This window comes from Pinus tabuliformis, chromosome 8 (genome assembly GCF_031772625.1).
Source record: "Pinus tabuliformis cultivar Carrire ecotype Pingquan chromosome 8, CPIR1, whole genome shotgun sequence".
NCBI classification, from domain to species: domain Eukaryota; kingdom Viridiplantae; phylum Streptophyta; class Pinopsida; order Pinales; family Pinaceae; genus Pinus; species Pinus tabuliformis.
In genome coordinates this window covers 1,858,123,431-1,858,135,079 of record NC_142294.1, presented here as the reverse complement: position 1 = coordinate 1,858,135,079, position 11,649 = coordinate 1,858,123,431, and the positions used below count along the sequence as shown (strand labels likewise).

Sequence of the window (11,649 nt, the reverse complement as noted above, 5' to 3'; positions counted from 1 at the left end):
AACTTTGTTATAGCAATATCATATGCCCTCAAATAATAGTGGTTTGTCTCTCCACGAGACATTCCGCTTACAATAATTCTCACTCAAGAAGGCTTCCTCTCAACATGACAAGCTAAAATGATCTCACACAATGTGGCAATGAACATCCCTTCAACATAGTTACATAGGGATCTCCACAACAATACATATCATGGAAAGCTAAATTCATCTCACATAATGTGGAAAAATAGATCCCACAACATAATATCAAACATGGATCTCAAAACATAATACAACATCTCAACAATTATGAAAGAGAACATGACATGACTAATTCATGTATCTGCACCTCTGAAGTTGGCTGAAAAATGGAAGGCTCAACTGAAAAAACTGACTGCATCACTGAATTTATGTCGTCTAGAAGTGTAAAATCGACAATCCATTTGTCTAATTATGACACCATCAAAATCTGGGCCTCTAAGAATCTTTTAAATTCCCCATGATTTTCAAAAGATTTTGTCCTCTGGGCTAATTGGCGATCTGCTTCTCATATCACAAATCTGATTTTGTTATCACGATCCTTGCGAAATTCTGAGACTTTTGAGTATAAATTTGGCTACACTCTGATTCTGGGAAATTTCAGCCTCCAAGGAATCTAGAAGATTCCCTCAAGATTCTCTAAGATTCTTCTCTATTGGGAATCTGCAAATCTGCGGCTCAGATAGTAATTCTGATTTCACCATCGCATTCCCTGTGAAATTGCGGTTAAAATCACTGTAAACTTCCTAGCATTATGATAAAATCAAATTTACCTTCCTGGAGAATCTTCGGGCATCAAGGAATATTCCGTCTCAAAATACATGCCATCATTCTACCTCCTGGAACTGCGTTAAGGTTCCACCTGGTTCATGGTTCTACCTCTGAGTTCATTGAAAAGCGTGGTGGTCCTCTCCCCACTACATTGAAGGTCGAGTTTTTCTATTAGCGAGGTGGCAGAGTTTACAAAGCCGCCACCTGTGGCGGATTGGTTTGGGCAGACAAATGGAGGCGAAGTACTCGGGGTTCGAATATTGCCGACACCCCAACCACGGAATATTTTGTAACGGCATAAGTTTTATTTTTCAGATGGCGCGTTCATATAACCTGTAGTGGCTAACTTTATGAGTTTGATGTTTGGTGGTTGTGAGACCGCCCAGTGGGGGTCGGCCACGTGGGTCAGGCGGGTTTGAGCCCCGGCGGTCTCGGCTATTAATTTTGATGGGCGTCGTGAGCCACGAGGCGAGGATCCCAGTCAACCGAACCCCAACCCCCAATATTACATATCCATTATACAATGGAATGAGGGTGGCGGGGGTGACAACCCGCCCCCCATGTAAAATAATTTTTTCATATGGTTGTTGGGGGTGGCGGGTTGGTGGCCCGCCACCCATTTTAATATTTTTTTTTGTTTCACCATAACAGAATGTTAATTTTTGCCGAGATTAGGGATATTAGACAAATTAATTGTCCCACAAATTTGCCCACTCAGGAGCCGGATTCTGGGCACCGTTCCAGTGCAATTTGTTGCCTCTTTAGTCTGCCACTTGTCCAAGTCAACCCTGAACTTTGACTAGCCCTATCTCCTCCATACGAGATCGGATTTGAGTTTCGTTTGCACCGTTGGAATCAAGGCAACGAGCACTTCAATCTGATGCTAGGTTGTCACAATTTGACCACTTTTAATTTTGACCATTTCTAAGCCTTCTTGGACTTCTAAAGGTGGTTGGATCAACAACTCAACAGTAAACAAAGGACCATGTTTTTCATCAGAAAAACAAGCATATTGATATGAGATAGTTGGAATCTTGTAAATTAAAAGAATTGGCTAAAATATTCACAAAGCCATTGACAAGAGATATATTTCAGTTTCATAGACAAAAATTAGGCGTTGTAAGCTTGGTTGAGATGTAGACCAACAAGAAATAGTGGTTGTAATTAGGGGGGTTGTTGGAGATAACTATGGCTACTTAATTTTAGTTAGGTTATAGTTTTAGGTATTTTACAAAGTCTAAATTTAGGAAGTGTTAGACATATATGTGTGAACTAAGATTAGTACATATATTCTTAACAGTTTTGACTCTATTAAATCATGTAGCTTCAAGCAATTGAATCAATTTGAGATATAAAGCAATAGCTCTATTATATCATTGTGTTATTGTGTGGTTTCCTACTTTATCTATCTATGAATAATTAATAGAAAACAAAACAACATGAAAGATCTAGAAGATTGGATGCAAATTAATGTAAAGAATCGTTGATTTTAGGTTTAGAAATCGTCAATCCATGTTATTTACAACGAATGTGATTTGGATTTAAACAAGAACGCAACAAAACACTGAGATAACCATATACACAAAGATGCAGTGGAAATAATACTTCATTTCATTAATGTAAAATACGAAATATACTTACAAACAGAGTTGGAAATAAACTAGCTAGGGCGATGGTAGCTTGTCTCTGAGAAGCGATGTGGCGACTACATGCCTCTGAACTGTGTTACAATGAGGCTCGAAGGCCTATTATTGTTGAGAAACAATGGAAAACCATTAACATCCCAAACCCTAACACTAAAAGATGAAACACCAAATTGTGGGCCCCGTTTGGGTAAATTGGTACATCAATTTCCCAAGGTCCTAACTTTGGCATACGATCTCAGTTTGACGCGTACAATACCTCGTTAGAAAGATCTATCCGAGAACTATAACTTTGGGAAGGGCAACATCCCGACGTTGCCCCTAGATTTCCCAAAAAACGTTGTTTAGGGCCTCGAAACAACTCTGAAAGTTCAGGACCCGAAAAACTGCTAAAAATAGTAAATTGTGCTACAAATAAGGAAACTAAAAAGCTAAAAAAGACAGTTGCGAGGGTCCAAGTGGGATAAGTGGGTGGCCACCAACATCCACCTAGATCAGAATGCAAACTCATCACAGGCTTTATAAATGTCAGATATATTGAATGATCTATGCTTTCTTTTCGGGACCCAGAATTAGAGTAAAAGATACGCTGTTTATCTAAATTGAGTTGTAATCCTCTGCTTGAATAAGATGGATCCTTTTATTTCTTAGAGAAACATGTTACACTCATTAAATTTGATCACACCAAGCATATATTCTCACTAACATAAACTGATCTCTCTCAATTCTTGTGTGCTGGATGAAACTTGGAAGTTGGAAAACAACATCTTAATTTGAAGCATAATGCTCTCACAATAACAAAGAATAGGATTTCCTACTACTTCAGCTCTTTTACTAAAATAGACAGAATACAGATTTCTATTAAAACACTTAGTTGGCGTTCAACGTTCTTCTTGTAAAAAATGATTCAAATGATGATTGTATTTCTTCCAGAGTTTGCCCCTTGGTCTCTGGCAAGAGATATGCAACAAAAAACACTGCAGATGCACTTATCCCAGCGAAGAGAAAGAATGTACCTGCAAGAAACCATATTAAAGGAATTATTACTCCAAATCTTCATAGTGATCATATTATTTTGGAAGAAATTTACTAAAAATTGACATTGGCTGATAAACTACTCTTTTATTTTTTAATTATATAAAAGAACAATTGATTTTCTCTCCTGTTATTAAGTATGGAAATAATTGAGTGATCTCATGGAATGATCCTTGTCACCTTCTGTACTCCATGCAAGAAGAAAATTGAAGGTGACTGTGATAACCCAAGACCCAAACCAACAAACAAGTGTCACCAAACTGCCAGCAATGCCTTTCATATTTATAGGAAATATCTGAACCAACTCAAACCAAAAACTATTAGTATAACAGCCATAATCTGCATTCTGCATCATACCAAAACCAAAAGCTACTAGTATAACAGCCACAATCTGCATTCTGCATCATACCATAGTCACGTGACTCAGACTTGGGAACAATGGGCCAAAGTAGAAGGGTAAAGGTATGACTTGGATCAAAGGAAAAAAAAATTGAGAAAAACTTGGGAAATAAAAAGACTTGAAAATAATATGAATGAGGCAAATAGTGACCAAAAGGCTATGAAAATGAATCAAAACTTAAAACTGGTCGGTTAACCTCACCAAGTTACTCGGTCAAATTGAAACAGTCTTGGTCAAACTAGCTGAATCTTTGCAAGTTTGACCATATTTGACTTAATATGACCCAAACAAATGGACTTAACCCATTTCAAAGCTAGCTGAGTGGACTCAATGCATCATATTGCAATATTATGACATAAATAAAAATTTTGTTTTTGATATTAACCTCAGACATTATAATCCATGGAATTCCACCCATGCCCAAAGAGAATGCTGCAATATAGCCCTGATAAAAGCAAAGGAAAAATAATCCATGAGTAAAATGATGGGAAAAAGAATCATCATTGTATTTCTTGAACTTATCCGTTTAATCTATATCTCCATTACATCAACCAGCGAAAAAAAAAATTAAATAATTACTTCAATAGTGGTATATGTATGAGACTCACCAAGAGACCACCTAGAGCCAATATAGTCACCACGAGCGAAAGATGAGTATCACTTTCGTGATTCTGCACAGATAGAAAATAATGTAAAAAATATATATCAAATAAAATTGATAAAAATGTCTGAATTTATAAGGCAATTCAATTGGTTATAACCATGTTATAGAACATGGTGTAAATTTTATGAAATATTGTGTAAATCATGATATTCAAAATTCAAATCATCATAAATTGAACAAACCAAAAAAAATTCTGAATCTTTGAAATTGTTTAAACTTCACTGTGGTACCAGCTAATATATTAATCACAGAGCAAGTTCAATTGACATGACGCACATTTCGTAGTCAAACCTCACAATGTCCTAACCGCTCAGTTAAACAGATAGGGACATGTGTATTTAAACTAAATTCATATATTATATCCATTAAAAGTCTGTCCTATGAAAGTCATTGCTTTCAGAAAATCTTGGAATTTGCTCTCTATTTGTATGCGTGTTTGTGCACGCGTGTGAGAGCAGAAAGCAAGACAGACCTGTAAATAGAATGACACTCCAACTAGGGAGCACCCTATGCTCATTCCTCCAGCGGAAACCTGAGAGATATTCATTCAATTTTTTGCATTAGACAGCATCTGTCCATTAAAATAGTTTAAATCAGCTGATTTTTAGGTGAAAATCATTGCATACCATTAAAAGAGGTCGCCGTCCGGATTTGTCCATTAACAGTGCACCTATTGCTGTCATTGGCACCTAGCAAAATTGACAAGAACACATTATCAGGACCCTAGCTAAGAATGACATCTATGCATAAATGCCAGGACTTTATGTATCATATTGAAGTAATCCTCTGCCTTCCTCACTAAATTAGTAGTAGAATGCAAGGAGAATTTACCACACATTCAACATGGAAGATGAGGTGTAGAATTATCTCATTGGAACTGGAAGATTAGTTCAGTATATGCATTTTGATATCATGATTGAAGCAATGGAAATTAAAAATTACATATAAGAAAAGAAATCACACACACAAGTTCTCAACTGCACACATGCTCACAAATATATACAAAATTAGACTGTATGATAAGGTTGCATAGATCATAAGCATAATTTTGGGAGCTGTGAAAATTTTGAAGGATAGAAATTTATTTTGAAGTGTAGAAAGATTGGCTAATTTTATTAGTTATTAATATGCAATTATAATATTTTGTAAAAATATTTGAATTACTAAATATTTTAGTATCTAAAAATTTAATAATTTTTAAAGCAAAATATTTTTTCCATATAAATTTGGTGAGTAATTTTTAAAAACAATAAAAGTTAGCTCAAAAAAAATATGGAAAATTAATCCTTTGTGAAAATTAACCTCTGAAATTTTCTTTGCCTTCCTTATACACATGTAATTGCCCAAAATATATCATAGCTAAAAATACAAGGAATAATGTATTAAAATTAAGTTTGTGACACCAGTGAAGCATGTTATATCACAAGGAAATCATAAAACAAAATGAGAGAACATGAAGATAATCACCTGTAGGGCAGCCACAGCAACTGATGCCATGTTGCTGGAAGAAAAGCCTGCATGATAATCCAAATCAATTTGGCATCTAGAATAGGAATCTCAAAAATGCACCAAAGAATCAGAGGAGGTTAGTTATAACTTACCAGCATCTTTAAAAATTTCACTGGCATAGAACATAACAGCATTGATTCCTCCAAATTGTTGGAATACCATCAAGCCAACTCCAACCTGAATATATATTTGTAATGATTATCATGAAACTAATCAATGGTTGTTCACAAGTTCTGCAAACCGTATTGTTAAAAGGAAATCTACTTACAACCACAGAATGCATATACTTCAACCGAAACAAGTCCAATATTTTGGCCCTAGGAAGGTTTCCCAGCTCCTCTACATATTCCTGAACAATACAAGCTTTTTGTCAGAGTGTCATTCCAACTAAACTCATGAATAAATATAACCAACTAAATGAATAAATATAACCGTTTTTTTCTTGTATTCTTCACTATTGTGAATTAAATTACCTTAGGATTCCTCCACGATCAGCTGCAACCATTTAAGGTTAGTATATTTTTGTACAATTTCTTTTACTTATTTAACAAATTATAATTTATAGGCAGAAAACCTAAAGTAACAGTAAGCACCCTGATTTCAGCTGCTTCATCAGAAACATCACAGTCCTTTCCACGAAGGGCTTGCAATGCTTCTTCAAATTCTTTGTCATGGCCAACTTTTGCCTGAAACAGCAAATGGCAATAATCAATTCTAAAATTATAAATGACACCTTGAATTCTGCATAGTAATGTATATCTAAAGTTTGAACTTTTCTAGGTTTGTATGTATTATTGAATCTCTTATTATGCTGCCACCCATTCTCTTTAACTTTATAAACCTAAGTAAGAGCATACGTGATGACCAATTTGAGAAACTACAGTTCAATACACTAAAAAGTCATTAACAATATGCCCATGGGAATGTACCATAAGAAATGACATTGGAAAGGAATAATTACTCACCAACCACCTAGGGGACTCTGGAATAAAGAAGAGTCCTGATACCAAAAGAATACAGGGGATGATTCCTGCAAATACATGTTAAATATAAGTCCAGTTTCTTATCTTTGAATTTACAACAATCATATAATCAAGGTCTTTGAGGCATTTTTTTAGGGCTGTGTACTTTATACGTTGTATTAGGCTCCAAACTAGATAGAAACAATCTTTTCTTCCCATATTATCATCTTTGATAAGAAAAACATGGTTAAGAGAGTTTTAATGGTGATGATTACCTATAATAGCAAGAAGGCGCCATTCGACTAGCATCCCAAGCAAATATGCTATTAAAATACCAATGGTTATGGACAACTGCCATGAGAGGCAGAAAACAATGATGTTAAAGTTTTTAAAATGAATAGGACTTCATTTTCTGCATAGTGAACTACAATGTTGCTGTTACAATTTCTAGTTCAAATAAAAATAAAAACTGTCCATTTTAATTAATCATGGACTGTAAGGAACGGATAGGATCATGTGGATCAAAGCTTCATACTTGATTTGTTGTTGTAAGCCCTCCCCTTAAGTTCTTGGGAGTTATTTCAGCTATGTATACAGGAACCTGTCAAATATTATAACATAAAAACCGGTGTGGAAAGGAATTTTGGAACTAATATTATAACATAAAAACAGGAGTGGTAAGGAATTCTAAAATTAAAAGGAATTTAAGTGAAACTGCCATTTCAGTACCCAAATTTGTTCTAGTCATGTCTAGTCTGGACTCTATACGGTACAAATGATTCTCCAGATGTACCTTTACTTTTGAAACCATATTTTATGATTTTTCTACCAACAAGAACATACCGTATAGGAAGTAAGACCAGCTCCATATCCTGTAAGCAGTCTTCCAATGTCTAGTAGCCATGCATGCTGCACAATAATATAATATAAGCATATCGTTATCTTTGTTTTCCTGGAAGTGGAAACTATGTTTAATGGGAAAAAGGGGTTAAATTTTTCTTTCTCAGGCATCCTGCTCTTTTGAAAATAATGCAGATTAAGAATTTATTTGCTGTGATTGAAAACTACTTTGTGGTTTACCTACTGAAACACCCACAAGGCTTAATAAGTAACCCAACAAACCTTTAAGAGGGATATCATTAGCCATCCAACCACATAACAGGCTGATGACACTCTTAACGCCTGCGCTAGAAATCAGTTGGATTTCAGTGATAGAAAATGGAACTCTCCACTACAAGTTAATTTCACTTCAAATGCATGCAATCACCCAATCTTTTTGTACATAATAGTAATGGTCAGGAACCTTAACAGTAACTAAAACACTTACTCCTTTCCGGCCCAAGAAATCTGCAGTGCGGCCACTCAGTATTGCACCAACCATTGCACCTATAGTCAGTAGCGAACCAAAGGTAGAAAACTGCAGAATACCAGTTAAATAGAAGCATTATGACCCAAATGTGGCAGAATTAGTAGCAGCTTTAGATCTAGGCAAATCAGCATTAATTGGCCAACAGGTACAAAGGTGAAATTATGCCATTAAATATGCCTACTTAAGGCACCAATGCAAGCTAAAATGCCAAAATACTAAAGGTTGGATCCCAGTTTCAAGAAAATGGAGGACAAGACATTGCAGTTAAGAGAGTGGGATATTAACTGCAAAATAGATCATATAAAACATCCATGAATATACTCCAAATAAAAGCAAGAAAGGGCAACTATAACCATGTGACAAACGAAAAGGCAACTAAAATCCCAAAGCCGAATGTTTCCCACGGAGTAAAAAAGTTAATTCAGTTCCATAACAGAAAAAAACTATAACAGAGGCAATACTACAATATATTGCAGAAATGAGCAGAAATGGATTCGAACAACACAATGACTTACACGATCACAAAAATTAGAAAGGTAAAAATTAGAAAGGTTATAAGTACAATAACAAATGATGGTTCACAACTTCACAAGACATTGGAAAAGTAGAAGAACAGTATGAGTATCATGTTTTGAACAACTGCCCAAAAGTCTGCCAAATCTTTGTCCCTCATTGACTTGGAATCCAAAACTAAAGTGAATATTATTAATAGCGAAAATATGGTATTAATTCTTTACAGACTATCAAGCCACCCACAGGTTTTAATTCTCATATGCCTAGTGCAAGTGGGGACTTTTTGTTGGAATAACTACCTTTCAGGCTTAGCACTTGAGCCAATGAATGTCCCTCTCTCACACATATATATAATATATATTATATCATTAGTTTCAAACCAATGAGAGTCTCTCTCAACATATATATATATAAAAAATATTTTATATACTTTATTATTAGTCTCAAGCCAATCAGATCAGATGCAAGTAGAGGCACTTTTGGCATAATAACTACCCTGGACCTGACAATTCAGCTAAACGAAGTCAGCTCTATCTATAAGTGAGATTCATAGCTCTATATATAAGTGAGATTCATAGCAATTTATAGCATACTTTTTAAAGGTGAAAAGAAGAGACACCTGAGACGTAGTCAGGCCGAGGTCCTTGATCATGGCAGACTGAACAGGAGAAGAGAATCCCACCTGCAATACACCAAGAAAACACACAATATTAACTTATGTGATCCATCATATACAGAGTTAAAAGTGCTCAATAGGAGCAAATATATCGATTTTTAATCTAATGGGCTGAATCTATCCATCTCTGCAAGCCTCTAATGACTTCCCTTGATCATTATACACATCTTGTCCTTGCTAGGACCAATCCACAGTGTCTCATGATAAGCTAACCACCATGTTATTGCATTAACTTTTTCAATGGAAAAGTGAGAAGCAAAATACCCGTTAACTACACTGGTTAGTTTGAAAGGAGTTGGTCAACAAAATTATGTTATGTGAATATTTCGTTGGAAAAGTGAAAAGCAAAATACCGGGAACTACACTGGTTGTTAGTTTGAAACGAGTCGATCTACAAAATTATGTTATGTGAATATTATGTTATCTCTAGCAAAATCGTAATTTATTATAAATTACAGAAACTCCAATTCAGAAATTCAATATGGTATAAAATTCTACATCAAACTCCACACCATAGTTTTTCTCTACTGTTCACCACCTGACATTGTATTCATAATATCAAATTCAATGTTAAATTCTTCGATTCCCATCCATCAAATATCCTTTGATACTGTAACAAAATTACACCATGTTCAAACGAAAGAAGAATTTACACCATGCTCAAAGTAGTAGAATTATACTTACACAGTATCCAAACTCCAGAGAGCCCAGCACCACAATGAAAGTGCTGAGGAATACTGTTGCAGTCGAACCTTCATTGCTTCTCCTGTCACTGAAACTTTTCTTGCTTTCAGTGTTCTCTTCAGCTGGCAGAAATGGCTGGCTGATATCTGCCTGCTCACTCAGTTCTCCCTGCTCCAGATCTAGCTTGATCGTCATGGCACTTTAATAAGGCCTACGAAACACTTGCCAAGCTTTCTGTGATCCTATTAAATTACTGGATACCTTGACCTTGTTTCAATCACGATGGGCTTATTGATATGCAAAGCGCATAATCAGCCTCTGATTTATACAACTTAACCTTCAAAATTCCATCATGATTCATGATCATATCTTCTGCTTCGTTCAAATGTCAATGTCTTATCTATGAAAATATCTGTGGTATCACAGCCTGGAACCTCTCAATTTTGATTTTGGTGGGGTACTGCCTGAACACGCCTGTCTGCCCGTATAGTTATAAATCATTCATTTTCAAAGACCACACCACTACAAATTATCTTGCTGCACGTTAACTAATGATGTGACGAGACAAACACTGTAACCTGAAATTGTGGAAGGTATTTCATGTGGGCGAGGTTGGGTTGGCACAAGTTGGCAACTCCCTTTGAATTGTGTTTAACAGTGACAGGTGACATTCACGATAAGGATGCTGACTCAACCTCGATTCACCTTGTCAGTACTGCTATCTGATACTCCTGGACTTTTGCTTTTGCTTTGTCGTTATACAAAACATTCCATATTTATATAAATCCGGCACATTTCAAATTATTTCGAATTATTTATTTAAGTGTTTTTTCTTTGCCGTATATATTGTAAATTTTGGATTTTTTCAGTAGGTGGCAATTTTGTCTATAGGGTAATTTTTTTTATAAATTTCTTTAATTAGAAGTGTTTAACTTTTTTTAATGATTAAAATGAATTTAGTGTCGTCAGTACCTAATCTAGAACTTAACCAATATGATCTGATTTTTCGAAAACTTCCTTCAAACTTTATCAATCAAAATGGTACTGGAAAACCCCATTTTCTCTTAGAAAAGTGGTATGAACAGATACTTATCAGCATTATTTCAATCATTTCATTTCTTGGTAACCACCTAGATGCCTCGGGAAACTTGTCCATTGTGGTGGACCTTGTTTTACCGCGACACACATGTATCTCGTGTACTCACAGAATCCGATTTTATGGTAATATTATAACACAAAAAATTAAATGATTAAATTAAATTATATTTAATAATTAATTATTATTTTTTTAGTTGAGTTATTTTTATGAAGTTTTTTGAGTGGATTTGTTTGTCTAATTTCTTTAAAATATGGTAAGAATTTATTGAAATCACAAATTTGTAGGTAATTTCTGCACAATAGAAAT

General features: G+C 35.1%; 1 protein-coding gene across 2 annotated transcripts; it reads right to left on the bottom strand.

The window, feature by feature from the left end:
* Positions 1–3,053: 3,053 nt before the first annotated feature.
* On the bottom strand, positions 3,054–10,613 carry LOC149243712 (sugar transporter ERD6-like 16). 2 transcript variants are annotated; one of them, XM_089374605.1, is made up of 18 exons: positions 10,245–10,611; positions 9,504–9,566; positions 8,330–8,419; positions 8,125–8,184; positions 7,846–7,911; positions 7,538–7,603; positions 7,278–7,353; positions 7,006–7,070; positions 6,634–6,726; positions 6,309–6,389; positions 6,133–6,217; positions 5,999–6,045; positions 5,158–5,220; positions 5,004–5,063; positions 4,476–4,538; positions 4,253–4,312; positions 3,648–3,762; positions 3,054–3,448 (listed from the first exon to the last, which is right to left on the bottom strand). In XM_089374605.1, the coding sequence occupies exons 1-18, from the start codon at positions 10,437–10,439 to the stop codon at positions 3,303–3,305; spliced, it is 1,494 nt and encodes a 497-aa protein (XP_089230731.1). In that variant the 5' UTR covers positions 10,440–10,611; the 3' UTR covers positions 3,054–3,302. The 2 variants fall into 2 exon arrangements, with proteins under 2 accessions (XP_089230731.1, XP_089230732.1); XM_089374606.1 differs by lacking the exon at positions 8,125–8,184 and having other exon boundaries at positions 10,245–10,613.
* Positions 10,614–11,649: the final 1,036 nt, after the last annotated feature.

Bases quoted from the DNA above. Each gene is read 5' to 3' on its own strand.
- LOC149243712 (XM_089374605.1), bottom strand. From the start codon at position 10,439: ATGACGATCAAGCTAGATCTGGAGCAGGGAGAACTGAGTGAGCAGGCA. The intron at 7,604-7,845 runs GTATGTTCTTGT...AATATTTGACAG, and splicing joins CTGGTCTTACTTCCTATACG to GTTCCTGTATACATAGCTGA. The intron at 5,221-5,998 runs GTGATTATCTTC...CAATTTTGCTAG, and splicing joins TTGCTGTGGCTGCCCTACAG to GTGCCAATGACAGCAATAGG.